The 22,385-nt window shown below is 38.7% G+C and overlaps 1 protein-coding gene across 1 annotated transcript in view; it reads left to right on the top strand.

The window, feature by feature from the left end:
* myt1a (myelin transcription factor 1a) overlaps positions 1–22,385 on the top strand; it is a 49,012-nt gene that overhangs the window by 10,193 nt on the left and 16,434 nt on the right. The window contains exons 7-18 of the mRNA XM_026332630.1: positions 3,330–4,424; positions 6,372–6,491; positions 6,799–6,889; positions 7,361–7,474; positions 7,581–7,798; positions 8,432–8,634; positions 8,767–8,982; positions 9,105–9,253; positions 12,930–12,992; positions 20,670–20,738; positions 21,480–21,542; positions 21,626–21,709. Coding sequence (XP_026188415.1) covers positions 3,330–4,424; positions 6,372–6,491; positions 6,799–6,889; positions 7,361–7,474; positions 7,581–7,798; positions 8,432–8,634; positions 8,767–8,982; positions 9,105–9,253; positions 12,930–12,992; positions 20,670–20,738; positions 21,480–21,542; positions 21,626–21,709 — 2,485 coding nt within the window. The remainder of the gene's footprint in view (positions 1–3,329; positions 4,425–6,371; positions 6,492–6,798; positions 6,890–7,360; positions 7,475–7,580; positions 7,799–8,431; positions 8,635–8,766; positions 8,983–9,104; positions 9,254–12,929; positions 12,993–20,669; positions 20,739–21,479; positions 21,543–21,625; positions 21,710–22,385) is intronic.

Genomic DNA, 22,385 nt, shown 5'->3' with positions numbered 1-22,385 from the left:
GTTCTTGTTGAATAGATCTTCATGGCAGAAAGCTAATTAAACACCTGAGGCAGAAAACTAATTAAACTATGGACAAGTTTTACATGAATATGGTGGTTAAATGTTTGGCTTGTGAAACTGGCTGAAACCGGGTAAAACAGTAACTACGGAAAGAAATCAACTTAAGTCACAGAAAAATGTTGCAGATAATCACAGACTGTTTGTGACCTACATCCAGGAGCTGCAACTGAAGAATGCACACTTAACTACCATTTCCTTTGGTTGCTATTACAATTATTCAGTTACCTTTTTCTCAAAAATGCAAGTTTTATAAATACATACCTTCGTACAATCACAGGTATGCATGAAATGTCTATTTTCTAACTTTATTATGGGGGAGCAGGACTGACAAGGCCATGGCTCCAACAAGAGGCAATCATCATTAGTGCAGGTAGCAGTGGACTGGGCAGGAGTGACCTGTACCTACATTTACATACACATTCGCTGATCCCCAGAAATTTACCCCAGATCCACAGGGCCAAGCCAGAAGGCTGGGCCACAGCAGGCCCTCAGCCCAGTTCACCGGGATCCCGCCAGTCCAGGGAGGACTGGCCACTGCACCAGAGAGAGACCAGCATTTTCCCCAGACCTCCAACCCCCCACCACTAGAGCTAGAGCATAAGGTGCCCTTCAGGCTCACAAACTGACCAAGCCAGGCTGTGTACCTCTATACCTATACAGCCTTCCCAACACAAGATGGCAGAAGCCATCCAGTGTGACTTTGCTTAACCACAGTTGTGGCTGCAGTTTTGCCAGGACAAGGTAGAACGCAATGGCGTCCCAATTGTTATGGAGCCAGAACAGTGACAGTTGAACTTCGGCACCGAAAACAAAATCAGAACTAAATAAATACATTGGCTTTGAAGCATTTGTACTGTAAAAAAAATTGGCATTGAAAATTTTATTAATACTGAAAAAAGTCACAATCTTCTCAGCTTTTGTGGATGTAAGCTTTATTTAATGCCAAAGTTATTTTTTTCAGTCACATTCTTCTGATTTTCAGTAGATGTCAGCTTTTTTTAATGCAAGGTTTTTTTTTTATTATTATTTATTATTTTATTATTTTTATTTTAATTATTTATTAATTAAAATTACTCGGCACCTATACCATTAGAGACATTAGTGCTTTTCATTATAATAATAAATTGAATCATGGCAAAAACGGGCTATTTCCAGGTCATGGTTGATACAAGGACGTTTTAAAACAAAACTAAAGCTACACAATATGGCGTCATGGAAATTAGCTTTATACTCCGCTATGGATGATAACTCTCTGCAACACAGAGAGCAAAACCTCATAAATGAAATCATACCTATGCTGACAACTTCTAGAAATAGATTATCACACTGTTGTTCGTTGTTATTTGTGTCTTTGTGGTTGTTTTATGTTTTATGTCTTTTTGTAGCCATTTTGCATCCCTTTCTGGTTGTTTTGTGTTTTGTGATTGTTTATTTTTATGGTCATTTCTGCAGTGGTGGAAAGTCACAAAGTATCGTTTCAGGTACTGTACTTAAGTACAATTTTGAGGTACCTTACTTTAGTATTTCCATTTTCTGCTACTCCATACTTGGAACCAAACATGAAATCAAATATTTACTGCAAAATACAGTATAGTATTAATTTAATTGATTTTCAGTAGGTACCCAGCAGTATTTAAAGTAACTATCAGCATATACTGTATGGTAGTTAACATTAGCTCCACCTTTGCCAGCTGCAACATTAAATTGATGAACACAATAATGAATTCATACATTTATGGAATGAGATTTGAGGCAATTGTAGCTGGCCAATGAGGACATGGTCAGGCGACAGATGGCTTGACCGTGGCCAATGAGGACACAGTACTTTGGGAGTCCTGTAACCCCACCCTCACAAGACTTTGGTCCCAGAGCTCTGAAATAATAAAAAATGAAAAAATGAAACTGAAAAATGGAAAATTGAAACTGAAAATTTAAAAAATAATAATTATTTACTTTCAATGTCCTCACTTCTGTTCAGTTCTTAGTTTTGCCACAAATTGCATTCCATACAAATATGTATATTAATGTGAGATGTGCCATGACTACTACTTTCTTTTTTTTTTTCTTTTGGCTTCTCCCAATTGGGGTCACCAAAGATCAGTTTGTACACATGATTGATTTGGCACAAGTTTTATGCCAGATGCCCTTTGTGATGTAACTTAAGCAGCTGAGGTAAGCGGCTCCTGGTTTTCCAAGCTCATCTCCCAACCAAGTACTGACAAGAGTAGATGCTATCAGGCATGTGCACTCAGGTGTGGCAGCTGGTCCTTTCAGTATATATAGCTGCTTATATTTTTTTGCTTTTTTTTTGATTGCACACTTTTACAAAGTATTATTACACTGTGGTATTTATAGTGTATCTCAGAACTTCCACCACTGCATTAGTGCCTCTTTGTGGTTGTTCTCTGTCTCTTTGTAATCAGTTCTATTTCCTTGTGGTTATGAGTTATATGGTTGTTTTAGTTAATTAGCATCTGTTTGTAGTCATCTTGTGTTCAGTTCAATTTGGTTTAATTCAGTTTTATTTTTAATCACCACATTACTATAAAATCATCACTCAATCGATCAATCCAGGCACTTTACACAAACCCAACAAATCTTTATGAGCAGCACTGGGTGACTGTGGAGAGGAAAAGCTCCCTTTAACGGAGTCATGGCAACTGGACTTCTAGTTTTTAGGTCAAAATGTTTCACTACTCATCCAAGTAGCTTCTTCAGTTTGTGTGAAAACTCCTGAGTTGGTTTCACTCCACACCTGGCCTGAATAGGCTTGTTAGGTGAACAATAGAAGTGAGTGGAGGCAAGGGTGGTTAGGATGTAACGGTTGACTCTTGTGACCCCTTTGTGGGTCTAATGACTCTCGCCCTAATTACATAGTCCACCTAATGAGCCTATTTAGGCTAGGGGTGAAGTGAAACCAACCTGAAAGATAAATGTGAGTTTCCTAATGATGTTTCCTTTTTAGTCACATGTTGTTTTATGCTGCTTTCTGGCCATTTTGAGAGTCTGTAGTCATTTTGTATTCTTTTTGTGGTAGCGCTGAGTTTCTCTGTTGTTTTGTGCCTGTTTTTGACCATTTTAAGTTTCACTGTAGTTATTTTATTTCCACTGTATTTTGTATTTTAATGCAAAACAAGTCAGGTAAGGTTATCTACAAGGTCAGTCACAATGTATGTTAGCTGTAACGCATGTATAGATGACAAACCATTTCTCAAATAACAATGACATGCATTTATACTTTGAATCCACAGCAGGCTGCTCACCAACAGCAGAGGACACAGAAACAGCAGTTTGTCTTCTGACTTCAGATGAAGATCAGAACAAAGAAATCTCATTAGAAATTGAGAACGAAACTGAAAGTCAGACAACTTATGAGGAAATAAAGCCAGTGACACTGACTGATAATCTTCAGCAGGAGGAAATAGAGACAACAGAGAAGGAGGAATGTCAGCTGGTGTTGAAGGCCCAGCCATCAGAGCAACGTGAAGAAGAAACATTAGTTAATGAGCTTGAAGAGAAAAAAGATGAGGGGGAAGAAGTAGAAGCAAAAGAAGAGCAGGAAAAGGAAACAGAAGAAGATGAAAAGGAGGAGGAAAAGCAGCACAAAAGACAAGAGAATAATGTAGAAGAGAGGGAAGTGGAAAGACACATGATAAGCCAGGAAAACTCTGATCACCAGTATTCAAGTGGCGATTATAGCCATCAGATTAAAGAATCAATAAACGAGCAGAGTAAGCGGGAGGAACACGTGGAGGAGGATGAAGAACAGGAAGAGGAGGAAGAGGTAGAAGAAGAGGATGATGACGAGAAGGAGGTCCACCATGGTGGTGACACTCCTTACAATTTGAGTCCTCTCACTCAGGGATCAGAAGCCAAGGTGTCACTCAGGGAAGAAAAGGTCAACACCCCCATGACGGAAGAAGATGATGAGGATGAAGAGCAGGAAGAGGAAATAGAGGAAGAGGAGGATGAGAAGCAGAGAATAGATGCAGGCAATTTGGTAGTGGAGGAAGAGGATGACCAAGATTCCAGCAAAGCCTCTCCAACTACTGTGGTTATTGAAGTCCGTTCTGAGGAAGATGATGATGAGGATGAGGATGAGGAAGAGGAGGAAGAAGAGGATGATGAGGAAGGAGATGAGCAGGACCGTGCCTCAGATGGCTCAGGAATCACAGATGACTCAGAGAATTGGGATATGACACGGGGGAACCTGGGGCTGCTGGAGAAGGCCATAGCCCTAAAGGCAGAAGAGGTCAAGGGGGTTCAAGAGGCCCGGAGCTCTTCAGAATACCAACCATACAGCAACTCCAGCAAAGGTTCTGAGCATGCTGTGGTAGCTCGCCGCACCACTCACTACAGCAAAGGTAAACCTACTGTTACTATGACCGAACACAAGAACAGTTCAAAGTGGTCATTTATTACTAGTGGCTATCTGGTTGACAGTATTTTCCCTCACAAGTGATGGGTCTGTCTTTTAAAAAAAACTCACCAATTTCTACAGTATTATGTATGGAGGAGTTAAATGCATGTGTGTGAACTCTGTTCAGTTTACACCACTATGCTTGCTTCTTGCACTGAGAGGATGAACAATGTCAACCAGAGCAGCAGTGTAGCACATTGGTGTGTTTTAATAGTGGAATAGAGAAACAATCTAAACCATGGTTTGGGTTCACAGACATTACAGTGTGTACACCACATTCATTTCTGGTTTTAGTCTGAATGGGATTAGTGTTGTGAAGTGCAAAAGCAGCTTTAAAGTAAATCAGTTTACTAGTTCTATACCTAAAGAAGGAGCATGAGTGTTATGTGACTAACTAACAGTATATATGGAAGTTTATTTGCAGTATACTTCAAAGTATACTGCAAATAAACTAAATAGTGGGCTAGAAGCATATAATTAGTACCAATTCAATTCACAGCACAAAATTAAACTTATACTATTTTTACTATGTTACACTTAAGTGTACACTAGTAGTACACTTAAAACTACTTACTTTAATTATAATTTACAATATATATATATATATATATATATATAATATAATATAATATATATATATTATATATAATATATATAATATAATATATATATATATTATATATAATATATATAATATAATATAATATATATATATATATAATATATAATATATAATATTTAATTACTTTAATTACTAGTACATTAACATTAGTATACCTGATAGTATACTTGAGAAATAAGTATTCTTTTTTGAAACGAATAGGATCGAGCAATACATTTAGTCATTGCACTATATTGAATTTCAGTAAGTTTTTCCCATCAGGGAACCTGACAGTGATTCTTTAAACTCTCTAAGATTTTGGTGAGGAAGTAACAAATCCTTATTTATTCATAGTTGTATTAAAAATGAAGAAGAATAAGAATACTAAGCAGCGACATGCAGAGAAGGTCTCCAGAGCAGAGATCTTTCCATAGTACTGAATTGGCCCTTTGAGTTTTAAATGACTTATTTTTAATTACCAATTCCAAGCATTTTTCCACCCTTTTAATTTAAAATCTATCAGCGGTCTTCTAACACTGTCTTTAGTCTTTTCTGCATGTTGACATTGACCACAATATAATTATTATTTAAGAGCGAAGTGACTTATATCTGTATATTTACAGTAATTTTGTCAACTGGTCACTAGTGTTAGATGGCATGCTTTGCAGTTTGGAGTGAGTATTGGCATTCAGGCAACCTGGGACGAGGAGGAGACGCTGCTTCATCTCCCCCCACCCCGATGGTGACAGTTGTTTAACGTTACTTGACATGGATGAGTGAATTGTTTTTATGCCTAGCCTACGTTCTTCATAGGCTTATTTACACTATAATTAGTGTAATTAGAAATGCAACTTATACACCAATGTGACTTATATATGTTTTTTTCTGTTCAACAAGGCTGTTTTGCTAAAAGCGACTAATGTTCCGGTGCGACTTATAGTCTGGAAAATAAGGTACTTGGACAAAGGGCAGAGACTCAAGCCCCTAGGACTAACCCCCTGTGCACATGGCTGGTACTAAAAGAATAATGGACTCAACCTATGAAAGGTCCAGATAAGGAATGTAAATTAAAATTATGTCTATCCTGTATTAGTTGACTACTGATAATATTCTGGATAGGCAAATTATTACTTGTTTTACAACTAGCATCAATCAGAACAATACAAGAAAAATAGACACACCTCATAGTGGATCATGTTCTGGACACAGAATTCATTTTTTGTTTTATGTTTTGTCTTTGTCTTTTTCTTTGTCACTTATTTTTTTGTTTAATCGCAACCTCGTATTCAGAGAAAAAGGAAGTGAAGTGTCCAACTCCAGGGTGTGATGGCACGGGCCATGTTACTGGACTGTATCCTCACCATCGCAGTTTATCTGGATGTCCTCACAAAGATCGAATTCCTCCAGAGAGTGAGCACAAATTACAGTACACTTTATGTAGTACTTACATATAAACCTTTTTATTTAGATATTTAACAGCTTGAGGGCTTTGATAGTGAAGGTATAGTTAGATTTTGTTTCTCTGATTTTTATTATTACTACTCACATTATTGTTACCAGTACTACCACTACTACTTTTGTGTTATAGAAAAAAGTACTAATGCTTCTATTGCCACTGCTGAATTTTTTGTGTTGCACAACCACTCTCATTACTATCGGTACTAATGTGAGCCAAACTTAACAGACTGACATGTTTGTGTCTCCTGTGTGTCCATAGTCCTGGCCATGCATGAGAATGTCTTGAAGTGTCCGACTCCTGGCTGCACAGGCCAAGGCCATGTGAACAGTAACCGTAACACACACCGCAGGTTAATGAAATACCCAGGACACACAAATATACATATATACTGAAACACAGTATAAACATAGAAGAGCACACAAAAACACGCACACATAGGTGTGATTACAAAAACAAATGTGGCTCGTGAAATTATGTGAGAATATTATGTCATTTGTTTTAAAAAAAACTGAAGATTGTATTTCAAGACTTTTTCAGAAATGTATGCATGAAACAGTCTGGTTTGGCAGGATTTCATTTTTACTAATGGTCTAAAAGTAGTCTGGAGTGAAATCTTAATTACCATGGAAATGATCTAAAATAACAGAAAAATAATGAGTGGAACCCCAAAGAGAACCATTATAGTTGTATACTACTACTACTACTAATACATACTTATGCTGTCTTTAGTAGGCTTATCAGTAACTCAGACTGCTGTTGACCTATTCATGAGAGTTTTATTCCATTAAATGCATACGTTGAGATATGTGTCTCCTATCAGTTTGTCCGGCTGCCCCATTGCTGCGGCAGCTAAACTGAACAAGAACCAGGATAAGCAGGTTAATTTACCAGCTTCAGTCAGTGAACCCTCTTCCAACTCTGACAGAGTGCTCAGGTGAGTCATATAGTGTTTTTTTCAGTTCAGTTTTTTATGCAGAAATATGTACAGTCCCTGTATGTCCATATAACTGAAGGAATAATATGTAATACATTTCTTGCAGGCCCATGTGTTTTGTGAAACAGCTGGAGATCCCTCAGTATGGCAGCTTTCGGCCCAACACAGTGACCACCACACCAAGAGCTAATCTGGCCAAGGAGCTGGAGAAATACTCCAAGGTGTCTTTTGACTATGCAAGCTTTGATGTCCAGGTGTTTGGAAAGCGTATGCTAATTCCAAAGGCATCCAGCACCACTGAAACATCACCCAAAGCCTTCAAATGTAAGACCCAAAAATTTCAGCTCCATGTTTCAAAACCTTATTTGATTTTGACAGGCTATGTCAAAATGCAAATTTAAGGGTAATTCTGGAAAATTAAGCAATCGAGGAACTTTAAATGCACAGGATTTTGTTTTGCTTCTAACATAAACACTATAAATGTATGTATACTACTTATACTACATATGTATTTTGCCTGATTCTTGGATATTTGGCCAAATGCACATGATGCTACATGTACACCAATATTCAAGTCCATATGGTAATGTATTTTTGATGTTATCAATATGTAAAGGTTAAAAATATAATAATGATGTATCTTCCAGTCTATATTTTATTATACAGAGCATTCATGATCTCAAGCTGATTAATTCGAACTCTTAAATTATTGACTTGTATGCATGAATAAACATTTAAACCATAGTGTACATTTTCATAAAAAGATAATTCAGCTTTATTCCTGAAACAATAGGCATGTTAATGTGTCATCTTCTTACCTTGTATTTGAATAGACTGACAAAGTCCTGGACAAACTGTTATTACTGTAATTTTGCAAACTAATAGGTAATTGGCTACACAGTAGTCTGCTCTCTCGTTTTTGTTCCAGCTAATTCACTCTGCTCTATTCCCACACAGCTAAATCATTCCCTAAGGCCTCTTCCCCTAGTCACAGTATGTCAGGAGGTTTTTCTAAGAGCACCTCATCCTCAAGTGGTTATGACTATAGCCAAGATGCAGAGGCAGCCCACATGGCAGCAACAGCCATCCTTAATCTGTCTACTCGCTGCTGGGAGAGACCAGAGACTCTCAACATCAAACCTAAGGAGGCCTGCACCAAGGTACTATGGCTTTAATTCAGACAAATCCTTGTGGGGGATAACTTGTTCAGTAGTGCACAATGTACTGCACTCTCATGTACACTAATATTAAATTCACTTCAATTGCATTGACTGTGTATCTGTAACCTGTAGGAGTCAGACATTGAAGTGGATGAAAATGGCACCTTGGACCTCAGCATGAAGAAAACCAAGCGGGAGGGTATGCAGTCTCCAGAACCTTCATCCTCCTCATCTTCTTCCTCTCAATACATTGGAGCCACCTTGTCTCAGGGCCACACTCAGCCAGATTGGGAGGGTCCGCTAGATTTCACCAAACCAAGTGGAGTCAAAGAAGAAGACCATGAAGAGGTACTGTACAGATCTTACACAGGAGAGTGAAAGATAATGTTGTCCTGGTCATAAACAGTGTCGCTTATCTTTAGGTACGTAAATTGTGTTGCAACATAATACATGTTTTTACGTTTCTTCAGGTAGAGTATACAGCCCCCTCATACACCTCATCTGATGGTGAGGAAGAAGATCAAGAGAACCTGGGAGACAGGAAGTACCCTGGTGAGGTCACCACCACCAGCTTCAAGGTCAAGTTTCAGCCCAAAGACAGCAAAAAAGAGGTTCTTGTGTAAGTCAAAACTTTATTCATACCTAACTGATCTATCTATCTACAATGGTAGTGGTTCAAAGTGTCACACTCTACCGCGACAAGTTGCCACTTTTACTGTGACTGCTTGTCATTTGTACATGTATGGCATGTGTTAACACTATATACCTTTATTGTGAAGTGACTGGACACTGCCGAGAATAACTGAGGGAAGGGGAATCCTATGAAATCCCTGTATCTTAAACATCTTTCTCTTTGCCTTGCCGTCGTCTTACAAGCCCTGATTTCTAGGAAGAGGGTTTGGTGGCTGAATAATCTCCTCAGGAAAAGCCGCCATGGAATCCACGATACCCACAGCGCTGTTGTGCTGCTCTCTTACACTGTTTCAGGTTTTGTGTTTTGTTTCTGTTTTCAGAACAGACTTATCTAGAACGTCTGTCAGTAGAAATAGATTGTCCTTAATTCATCAATGATTAATTTGCTATGTTCACAGTTTTAAGCAGCCTATGTTATCACAATAAAATCTTCACCACCAGAGCTTTGTTTTATCAGCATTAACACAGGGTCATTCATTGTTTAATATGTATGGCTAAAGATTAACATTGTCTATGAAAAAAGTCACTCAGAGTTCATTGTTTTTGTCCTCTGGGACTCTTCCTGCCTATGTACTGATCTGCTACCATGGAAATACTTCAAGTGCGTCTGCAGCATCAGCTTTCAGTGCACAATTTGGATACGATGTTTTCACATACTTTTTCAGTGTTTATACACTGATTAAAGTGGGAGTTTTTTGTATTGGGTATATTATCATTACCTGGGCTGTTCCTTTTACTTTTGATCCGTTATGCATCAGCCTTCTCTCTGTAACAAAGTGGATACCTTGGTAAAACAACTGCATGAACTTAAAAAAATGTGGATGCAGGCATTTGATAAAAAAAAAAAAAATAAAGTTACACCATTATGTGCAATATATGCACTGCTGTCATTTGTCAGTCTACTTGACTGTCTCTGTTCTGTCTGTAAAAAAAAAAAGAAATTAACTTAAAAAATTGGCCCCAGCCATACTGTGAGAGTAGAACTCTGCCTGGAATTGAAATTCAGCTCTTTGTGTAACAACCTTTGGCATGACACTCTACACTTTGGACCTTCGCCATCCTCCATGTCAGTCAGTTGTATGCTGCTGTTTTTTACGAATGACAGAGGGTGAGACTACACTGTTAAACCTCCAGTCCCCCCTCTCTATGGTGAGCTATATTGTGTTGTAATGAAGCCCATGATAATGAAGACAATGTTTTTGCTGATAAAATTAAAGACAACATATAGTTGTGACAGCAGCTGTGTGACATAACAGGTTTGAAATGAATGTTCACAAAGATGTTTTAGTTCTAGCAACTGTACATGGTGTTTACTGTTTTAGTAACTTATGCATTCCTGATGCATAGCCACCACCAGGGCACCACAAACATACTGAGGTAAAAAAAAGTGTGACACTTTGAATCACTACAACTGTATCTACATAGTTAGATATTTACCACTAGTTACTTTACGATTTATATTAACACTTACACACTTTGAAATAAGTGTAATTCAATGTTAACCCTTCGGAGTCTTTTTTTCAGCCTGTCACCAATATGAACTAACAATTATATTTTCACTTTATTATACTGGACCAACATACTGCATCCAAAAACCACACAAAACACATAAAATTAAATTTGAACAATTATGTGTTTAACATGGTCAATAAAGTATTATATTGGTTAAATATGAATTGTGAAAATACAATGCTGAATCAATATATACATAACTTTATATGCTATACACAATTTCTATATAAAAATGAACACATCTGAACACACATCATTTTCTTGTTTTATACACATCAAAGAAAACTTAGCATAACATTTCAAGCCAGCACTTTTTAACATGTTGATGATGCTCAACATGACTCAACTGTGACATCTTGTACCGGCAGCGTGAATTGATGATGCTGGCATGATCAGAGATCCCTAAGGGTATGCATGTATTTCCTGGTTATTGATTTACATTTAAAGCACAAAGGTGGATCTATATTGTTCAGGACGTAAGGCGTCCTGTGTTGCCTATGAAGTATCTGCACGTCTTTATGTTTGTTTATAAGGAGAAGCATGTGGGTGGTCTGGCTTTCCAACAGTATTTGTCATAGTGTCTTTGGTGTTCTTCTTCCCATCGCTTGACAAGCTTTTCAACATTATGTCCACTGTAGTCCTAGACTTGTGAGACTGACAAAGACACATTATTATCAACAAATAAGTCACCTATTGCTTTTATTGTAAGGTTTTCAGGCATAGCCTCGGTTTTTTACCTTTCCAGATGAATTTTGAAAGGTCCTGTTAATTTCTCTTGCCTTTTTCTTAGCGATGTATATCGGTAGAGTCTGTATAGGATGGAGGAGTCATGGCAACACATTCATTTTAATTAAGTTTACTCTACCCAGTAGCCTCCCTTTTCTGGATACTCATCTCTTTATATTAGCGGGTGATATGAACTGTGTTATTGACCCCATCTTAGATTGCTTAAACCCTTGAACTCTGACCCAGTCCTCTATGTCCAAATCTATTTCAGATTTTATGCAACAGAATGGGTTTGTGCATCCTTGGAGGTTTTATAATCCTGATACCAAAGCGTACTCGTTTTTTCTCCAGTTCACCAGTCCTTTCACATATTTTTTTTTTGTGGATGGTTTTCTTATTCCTAAAGTAGTGTCATCTGAATATCATCCAATTGTTATTTCTGACCATGCACCACTTAGTGTTAATATCAAACTCATTAACCAGCCCTCCTTTTTCTCACCCTGGAGGTTTAACCAGTAATTTGCAGATGGACTTTGAATTGCTTACCACAACTGATGCTGAGAGCTATCTGCTGTGCTTGTGTGGGATTTATTATCAATATGGGCAAAACTGCTGTGGGCCCCACATAGCCTTTCCCACTGCGGGCCATATGCGGGTTTTCTGTGGGCAAGCCCAATTATGCGTTTCCCCGGATCAAATCCATATATGGGCACCAAAGGGCAAAACTGCTGTGGATCCCATACGGGCTAACCCAGAGTGGGTTTAATATGGGTTTGCCCATGCCCGCACTGCCCACAGCTAACAAACTGTTGCCCACAGCAGGCCCAAATGAGCAGATTTGCTGGGTAGCTTGCTCTCCATATCCATTAATCTCGTCTCCAAGTTGGCTATAATGTCTTCTGTAGTGGAAATACGGTTTTCAGTTTTTCTCAAGCACTGAGTTGCTCTTTAGTTTTGTTGTAATTATGTCCAGTTTGTTGGAGAAGACAGACAGCTTTTCTTTAACTACGCTGGCAACTGTCCAGGCTGGATTAGCTTCGGTATGGCTTCCGTCTTTAGCTGTAGCATTAGCTTCAGTGTTAGTATGACAGCGAGCAGTACTCAGGGGCCTCTTTTCAGCCCCTTCTATGAAAATTTCTTTGCTGGACATGTTTAAATATTGCCCGTCAGTTTTTGTATACCAGGAGGTTACAAACATCATATTTAAAACATTAGGGAAAGTTTGAGTGTTGATCCTCTCAGTTTGGCATCATCTCCCTGCCCCTCCCACCCTGGAATATTTTTATGGAATATCAGTACAAGCACCATTTTCAAAAATGGAATTGATCAGTAAATTTAACTGAGAGTGTGTGTCTTGGTCCTAGATGTCCCACCCCAGGCTGCGATGGCAGTGGACACATAACTGGAAACTACGCATCACATCGAAGGTAAGACCTGCATGATATCTTGGAAATGATGACTGAAATATTTTTTGTTTTACAAATCTATTGTGTTACATCTACTCTTACAATTGATTCTCTCTGGAAATTATGTTTTTTGAAAACAATCCTACTTCCTGGAAAAACTAAACAAATTTTACTTCAGCCTGTGGAAATGAGATTAACAGAGCTAGAATTAGGCCAGTACTTACTACTTTCTGTCTACTACTTATCATGTAGTACTTTCTAATGAATGTACACTGGCTTAAAAATATTTTTTGATTTGACTGTTCAAATAACATTGGTCAAAATAAAATAATCTACTAAAAGGATGTTGAAGATGTTTTACCTTCATTCAAATTAGCTCAGAGCAGGACCAATTCTAGGATCAGATCTTTAGGGGGGCTTAGCAGTAATATTAGTTTAATAGTTTAACCTTACTCTCTCACCTGAACCTGGCTGTTTTATTAAAAAAGTATATCATATATATATATCATAGTGGTATATATATATATATCATAGTAGTTAAATGGAGCACTGAGCAATATTACTATCCTTCATTTGATTTGACAAGATACGGCACTGCAGTCAAACTTGATATTCACCTAGATTTGCTAGTAAAATAGGATGCCCCATTACGCTCCAGTGGGGCATCCTATTTTACTAACGGGCAGTGTTACAATGAATAATAAATAATATAGCCGTTGATATGATAGGTGTGGCCTACTTAAGTTCAGGATGTCTAAGGACACAGATATTTCAGTACATTACACAGTATTTCAGTACATTACATAGTTGTATATTACATAGCTGTTTCTTTGAAGCCATATATGGAAAATTCAATTAATTAATAAAAACATCAGAAGAAGCACGTAAATAAGATAGCAGATTGCAAAAGGAGAGTAAATTGCTATTTGAAGTGCAGCTACTTACTGCAAAGTGAAGGGAGAAGAAAATACAGTCCATTTGGCCTAAACAAGATGGCTTCATATGTATTAACTACTGTGATGCTGCTGGTGTGCTAACTAAGTGTGCTTTAAGACAGGTTGCTATTAAAGGTGTTTATATTGTAAATGCCTTCCTTGTGTAGTTGTATAGGGACTGTGTGTAGTTCACTAATAAAAACTAACGTAGCAATGATTTGCTAAGTAGTAGTGTGTTCATTTATGCAATTTAGCAGAAGACCAATGTGAATACACAAAGCAGAAGTTCTGGATCACTCAAGGCTATGCATGCTAATAAAAATTGTGAGTTTGCTTATGTTAATATCAAAAAACATATATATATATTTTTTTCCTTTTGGTTGCTCCCATTTGGGGTCACTACAGTGGATCAACTTATCCACATGATCACTTTGGTACATGTTTTACACCAGAAGCCATCCCTGACACAATTTCAGTAGTTGAGGCTAGCAGCCCCTGGTCTTCCAAATAGGTCTCCTATCCAAGTGCTATCCAGGCACAGCCCTGCTTAGCTTCTGAGGTCAGATGCTATCAGGCATGATCATACTCCACATAATTATGAGTGCAACAGCTAAAAGTAAACAAAGCAAAGCATGTGGTAAGCTGTGGTTTCTGCAACAAAATTCAGTTACCTACTTTTTCTTCTCCTGTGCTTTTATTGGTGTTGCAGACTACCAATAAAATGTTGTCACCCCCCACTGTACTGGAGTGTGTAGCAATTCAGTTCAATTCAATATATTTTATTTGTGTAGCAGCAAATCCCAATGCAGCCATCTCAAGACACTTAATAAAAAACAAAAACAAAACCCAACAAATCCCTTATGAGGAAGCACTTGGTGACAGTGGAAAAGAAAAAATCCCTTTAACAGAAGAAACCTCAAGCTGAACCGGGCTCAGTTTGGGCGGCAATCTGCCTCCACCGGTTGGGGTGAAGGGATAGAGGAGAAAGAAAAGAACAATAAACATCAAATAAACACTGTGCAGGTTGGTGAAGCCAAAGATACTTCCAGAAGGTATCAGAAGGAGAGAGAGAGCAGAAACTATGGGAGAGAGAGAAGGGTAGAGGAAGAGAGGAGACTGGAGTGGAAGAGAGGAGGGGAGGGGAGAGAGGCAGAGAGGAAAGGAAAGGAGGGGAGAGAATTAGAGGAGAGGAGGGGAGAGGAGAGGTGACAGGACAATGGAGGAGAGGAGAAGAGAGGATAGGAGGGGAAAGAATAGGAGAGGAGAGGAAGGGAGAGAAGAAGAGAGGGTTCACCTGAACAAGCCCTAACTATAAGCTTTGTCAAAAAAAAAACTGTTTTAAGTCTAGCCTTAAAAGTATAGAGGGTGTCTGCCTCCTAAACCCAGACTGGGAGCTGGTTCCAAAGGAACTAAAGTCTCTGCCTCCCACTTTACTTTTGGAAACTCTAGAAGGTACATCTGTGGCAGCTACAGGAAGCATCTGATGAATTTTATTTCTAATAGTTATGATTTAATTTGTAAAGAAACTCATGAAGTCATCACTGCTGAGAGCTAAGGGAACACTGGGCTCAACAGAGATGCGATTTTTTTGTCTGCCTGGCTACAGTACTGAAAAGAAACCTGGGATTGTTCTTATTTTCCTCTATTAGTAATGAATAGCATGCAGCTCTGGCTTTATGGAGAGCTTTTTATATGTTATTAGACTGTTTTACTTCTAAAACTCTTCTAAGTTTGTGGAACACAACTTCCTTTCCAGCCTTCGACATGGTGCCTGCTTTAGGGTACAAATGTGTAAAATGTACCACTACTCTCCTCTGATTCACTACATTCTTTTTCGTATCAAGTGTTTCACGTAGAGAGGCTACAGCACTGTCAACAAGATAATCAACTTGGAAGGGAGTAGGAGCAGCTGCCCTCCACTATGTTGACACGTGGCATATAAATAAATAAAGCTGGAATCATGTAACCAGCATTGTTCAGAGAAAAGAGGATTTGGTGGAAATACTACTAAATGTTCAGTTTCAAAGCCATATGCCAACAAGATCAAGGGTGTGATTAAAACAGTGGGTGGGTTTATTTACATTTTGAAAGAAACCAACTGAATCTAATATTGAATTAAATGCAGTACTATTATTTTCAACATCTACATGGATGTTAAAGTCTCACAAAAGCAGTTGCTCTCTGCTGTTATTTGCTATAAACTCCGAGTCAGTAGTTAATTGATAATTATTTTTCAGTAGAAACTTTCACAACAGTTTAAGTTAACATGGAAGATATGGAATTAATTCCTCATATTAAGCGTAAATGATGTACACAGTTCATTACATTTGAGATGAATCAATTCATACAATTGCCAGGACAAGTTTGGGTTTATTGTCTATGGTTCCTAGCTGCAATCATGTCTCGCTGTCATGGCAGAGGCGGCAGGGCTGTTGAAGTACAGGTGCAGGTACCTCTTTGTCAACAGGGTGTGAGTAGAATGGGAATTAAATGGCCTCGGTGCCGCTGGTGTTAATTAAGGGGTAAATAGCGGTGGTCCCTCACTCTCGACTTCACTGTTGCTAGTCAATTACCCTTGACTTACGTCCCATTCCCGTTTAACTTGCCTGCTTCCCAACTCATTCCCACTCTATTGGCGCTCTCTAGAGGTCAGGAGAAATTTTTGAGCAGGTTCAAAGACAGCTCCAAACTATCCAGCTCTTTGAATTGAGACTGCTCTGGTACTGGTCAAAGCTGCCCCATTCTGTAGAATGTGGGTCTAAGCACTAAGTTAGGAAGTCTGGAATTTAAGTTAAAAACCCTGAATAAGGGACAGGTGGATGGTACACAATAACAAGTAAAACTGGTTTTTTAGTTTTCAAGTTTGGGTATGAGAGGCTAAGAGTGAGGCTCTCAAGTGAGTTATAACCAGTGGTGGGTAGAGTAAATGAAAACAGTATTCAAGTAAAAGTATTAAAAGTTACTTTCTAATTACAATGATTCAAATAGATGTTAAAGTTCTAAATATGTACTCAAGCAAGTAAAAACGCTTCTCCTAAAAAACTATTGGATGCTGGGCCAGGGATGGACACAGGAATGTTCCTCAGAAGAAAATGCAGGTGTTGCGTTTTCGCTATGTTAATTGAGGAGAACTGTTCCATTCTGTGGTGCTGAGGTGTTCTAAGTTTGATGGGTCAAAAAATTGCTGTGTGAGAGCTTGGCTGAGTGACAAAAATTAATGAACTAAAATAAATTGAACAGACAAAAGTACCAACTGGTGTATAGCCCAATGTAACGAAGTAGAAGTACATTTTTTTTTCATCACAGATGTAACGTAGTATGAGTAAAAATATTGTGCAAAGTCATAACTCTGAGAAGTATAATTTTGGTGTTGAAGCAATTCTGAGCAGTACAAACTACTCAAGTACATGTAACAAAGTAAATGTAATGCATTACTACCCACTTCTGGTTACAACTGTTCCTAGGGTGGGAGTTTCAGTGGAAGATTGCAGTTACTCCTCAACCTCGGCCTGTGCTTCGAGTGATATGAAAATTTTTATGGTTGAGTGGGGTTGATTCATTTAGACTGACATATTCATCCTGCTGCAGCCAGGTTTCATTGAGACAGAGTAAGTCAATTTGGTGATCACCTATCAAATAATTTACTAACAGAGATTTAGATGAAAGAGACTTTGACTTTGACTGGTTTTGATGAATAACTCCTTGTGTTAACTTCTGATTTAATTGTCTGTGAAGCATGCATCGTTTCCTGGACAGCACCTAGACAGCCAGTCATGGAACGACGACAGCTAAAAATGTTATTGCTGGTCAGATTAGGGAGGAGTCCAGAGAAAATTTTGGAGTCTGACATTGTTTTCGCAAAGTTACACACCAATGCAACATTCATTTTAGTGACCTCTGACTGGCATACTTGGGTGTCAACATGAATAACAATCTTACCATATTTATGATTAGCTTTAGCCAGCAACTTCAAATAAGAATCAGTGTCGCCCACTCTGACCCCAGGAATGTTATTTTTGACTATGGTCACTGGAGTCTCTAACTTCACATTTGTTGTTGTACAGTGTCTAGCTAGCTGAGCTAACTGGTAGGCTAGCAAGTCAGAAGTAACAAGTTAAGTCTGGAAATAGCAAGAGGTACTGGACCCCAAATGGTACTTGACTGTTACAGCAATATGAAACAGTTTATGATTTGTTGTATTAGACTAGAACTAATCTGTAAACAAGCTGTACAGAAACACACAGCACAACACGCTAACAACAGGAACAACAGTGAATTCGCATCATGATATATAAAGAACACTGGGCATTAAACCTGTAATTAAACTTATACAGTGGATACAGAAAGTATTCAGACCCCTTTAAATTTTTCACTCGTGTCATTGCAGCCATTTGCCAAAATCAAAAAAGTTCATTTTATTTCTCATTAATGTACACTCAGCACCCCATCTTGACAGAAAAAAAACAGAAATGTAGAAATTTTTGCAAATTTATTAAAAAAGAAAAACTGAAATATCACATGGTCATAAGTATTCAGACCCTGTGCTCAGTATTGAGTAGAAGCACCCTTTTGAGCTAGTACAGCCATGAGTCTTCTTGGGAATGATGCAACAAGTTTTTCACACCTGGATTTGGGGATCCTCTGCCATTCTTCCTTGCAGATCCTCTCCAGTTCTGTCAGGTTGGATGGTGAACGTTGGTGGACAGCCATTTTCAGGTCTCTCCAGAGATGCTCAATTGGGTTTAGGTCAGGGCTCTGGCTGGGCCAGTCAAGAACGGTCACAGAGTTGTTCTGAAGCCACTACTTTGTTATTTTAGCTGTGTGCTTAGGGTCATTGTCCTGTTGAAAGGTGAACCTTCGGCCCAGTCTGAGGTCCTGAGCACTCTGGAAGAGGTTTTCTTCCAGGATATCCCTGTACTTGGCCGCATTCATCTTTCCTTCAATTGCAACCAGTCGTCCTGTCCCTGCAGCTGAAAAACACCCCCACAACATGATGCTCCCACCACCATGTTTCACTGTAGGGATTGTATTGGGCAGGTGATGAGCAGTGCCTGGTTTTCTCCACACATGCCGCTTAGAATTAAGGCCAAAAAGTTCAATCTTGGTCTCATCAGACCAGAGAATCTTATTTCTCATAGTCTGGGAGTCCTTCATGTGTTTTTTGGCAAACTCTATGCGGGCTTTCACGTGTCTTGCACTGAGGAGAGGCTTCCGTCGGGCCACTCTGCCATAAAGCCCTGACTGGTGGAGGGCTGCAGTGATAATTGACTTTGTGGAACTTTCTCCCATCTCCCTACTGCATCTCTGGAGCTCAGCCACAGTGATCTTTGGGTTCTTCTTTACCTCTCTCATGAAGGCTCTTCTCCCACGATTGCTCAGTTTGGCTGGACGGCCAGGTCTAGGAAGAGTTCTGGTCATCCCAAACTTTTTCCATTTGAGGATTATGGAGGCCACTGTGCTCTTAGGAACCTTGAGTGCTGCAGAAATTCTTTTGTAACCTTGGCCAGATCTGTGCCTTGCCACAGTTCTGTCTCTGAGCTCCCTGGGCAGTTCCTTCGACCTCATGATTCTCATTTGCTCTGACATGCACTGTGAGCTGTAAGGTCTTATATAGACAGGTGTGTGCCTTTCCTAATCAAGTCCAATCAGTTTAATTAAACACAGCTGGACTCCAATGAAGGAGCAGAACCATCTCAAGGAGGATCAGAAGAAATGGACAGCATGTGAGTTAAATATGAGTGTCACTGCAAAGGGTCTGAATACTTATGACCATGTGATATTTCAGTTTTTCTTTTTTAATAAATTTGCAAAAATTTCTACATTTCTGTTTTTTCTGTCAAGATGGGGTGCTGAGTGTACATTAATGAGAAATAAAATGAACTTTTTTGATTTTGGCAAATGGCTGCAATGACACAGAGTGAAAAATTTAAAGGGGTCTGAATACTTTCCGTACCCGCTGTAATTAAGTCATTTCAACCTGTCATTCTTTGTCCCATCCCATCAGGCCAGTTTGAAAAGTCTAATGTTAACTTATTCAAAAAATTAATTAATGATTATTAATATTATTTGGGGCTGCTGAGATAAAATTCGGGTGTATTTGATCACCCCTAAAAACTAAAATCTAAACTTCCACAGAATATGTAGTCTGGCTAATTCTTTTTCTATTCAATACAAATTATTAGTCTGGAACTTCTTCGGTTGAGGTTGAATTGCAGGGAGTGGGCCAATGGACGCAGAATAAACCAATATTTTTGAATGGAGTAAACAGCAAAAGCCAGTTGTAGAAAGATTTGACTTGGGACTGGCACTGAGAAACGTTATGAACATGTCGTGTATAAAGCCCGCCCCATTTCAGATAAACAGCTGTCATTGGCCCAGGTCATTTGAAGCTGGAGGAAAAGACTCCCTAAGGCTGGTGGTCGAGAGCCACATTCTTTCGCTAAGAAAGGAGTGGGCTTTTTATCACATCTGCCATTGTTCATTTACACCTAATAAATTTCTGACATGACTATACACATGCATGTTCATTCTTCATTATTTTTCCTGCCCACCTTTGCACTATTATTACATCCACTAATTACACTACTCTTAAATTTCTTCAGAAATTAGCTATTTTGTCTTATACTACTTATACTACTATATGTGTGCTGCCAGCTCTGTCCTGTTCTGTCACTGTTTAGATCTGGCTCTTTTCTTCCCTCACATTCAGACATCCTGTTCTCAGTCTTGTTTTCTGATATCCTCTCTCTAACCTATGTTTCAGTCTATCAGGCTGTCCTCTTGCTGATAAATCACTTCGGACCCTCATGGCTGCCCACACAGCTGAACTAAAGTATGTTTGCTTTCACCTGTCTCTTACCTCCAACATGTTCACTGAGCACTGAATCTGCAGCTACGGGTCTGTCTGCTCTCCTTAAAACACTGATATAGCCAAAATCACTTAAAGAAATAAAACAAAAAAATTTAATTTCATTAATTTCAATTCAAACCTAAATTAATTCCAATATTGAAAAATCTAAACAAATTACAGTGACTCATACAGTACAGATGCCGCTCACAGAAGCTAGGGTTAGCGTGGCTGCAATAACCTGAATTGTATCTCTGTAAAGATTCTCAGTCCACTAATTTTCCAGCACTTAGATTTGCTAAAAATGTAGTTATGATACAGCATATCATGCATATAATGTTTTGTGTATTTAGAATCTAAGGATATTCTTCTTCTTCTTCTTCCATTTTAAAATGACTACCAAGATATTGTATCATTATTATTATGACTATTATTATTGTTATTATTATTAATAGTAGTACTATTAGTTGTTTTAGGATTATTACTTTTCATGTAAAATTCAACCCATTCATAACAGTATAATTTTTCCCTATTTATTGGGTCTGGCATTTTCTTCTGTTTGAACTCAAGCAGAGCCAAAACTCTGCTTCATTATAATATTGGCTGAGATGCATCTCACAAGCTTGATTTGGCATCTGTTTGTGTATATAATGTTTAGTGGTGTCTACCTGCAGCCTGTTGGTAATGTCCGCCTGTAAAATGAAACAGTATCTGTGTGTGTCTCAGGTGTCCAACTCCAGGTTGTGATGGATCAGGCCACATAACTGGAAACTACGCTTCACACAGAAGGTAGAAACTCATTCAGCCTGCTTCAACATCACTTTATTTGTACAGATGGATATTATGACTGGTCCTATGTTCCTCCCTGCCAGTTTGTCGGGATGCCCTCGAGCCAAGAAAGGTGGGGTCAAATCAAACCCCACCAAAGATGACAAGGAAGAAGCTGAGCTGTTGAGGTGAGCAACAATAGCTCATTAGCTTTTACCAACCAAGCAGTGCAACCTGACAGGTTCCTAGCTGTTAGAAATTTGTTAAATTATTGAGTGCTGAACTATAGTGGCTCACTTTTCATTAAACACTTTTTTTTTTCTTTTTTTTTTACATTTTTGTTTCATAATTAACAGAGCATGTAGGTTTTTAGGGCCTCCCTGAACTTCTATTTACCAATGCCATCTGGACCAAATTTCTACTTATACACAAGAAATCTAAACCTAAAAGCTGATTATTGTGAAATTTACTCAACACAGACTGTGGGATATACTTATGTTTCTTTCATTTCATTTAGTGTGACATGGGCTGTTTCATTAATTTATTTCCAGGCTAAAAAATTCCACATTGAGTAAGTGAGTGAGTGAGTGAGTGAGTGAGTGAGAGAGTGAGTGAGTGAGTGAGTGAGTGAGTGAGTGAGTGAGTGAGTGAGTGAGTGAGTGAGTGAGTGAGTGAGTGACAGTGGGTGGGTGAGTGAGTCAGTGGCAGTGGGTGGGTGAGTGAGTGAGGATTGAGTGAGTGAATGGGTAAGCGAGTGAGTTTGTGAGTGAGTGAGGACTGAGTTAATTGAATGAGAATGAATGAGTGAGTGAGTGAGTGAGTGAGTGAGTGACACTGAATGAGTAAGTGAGTGAGTGAGTGCGG

This window comes from Mastacembelus armatus, chromosome 7 (assembly GCF_900324485.2).
Source record: "Mastacembelus armatus chromosome 7, fMasArm1.2, whole genome shotgun sequence".
NCBI classification, from domain to species: domain Eukaryota; kingdom Metazoa; phylum Chordata; class Actinopteri; order Synbranchiformes; family Mastacembelidae; genus Mastacembelus; species Mastacembelus armatus.
This window is presented reverse-complemented; position numbering and strand designations above follow the sequence as displayed.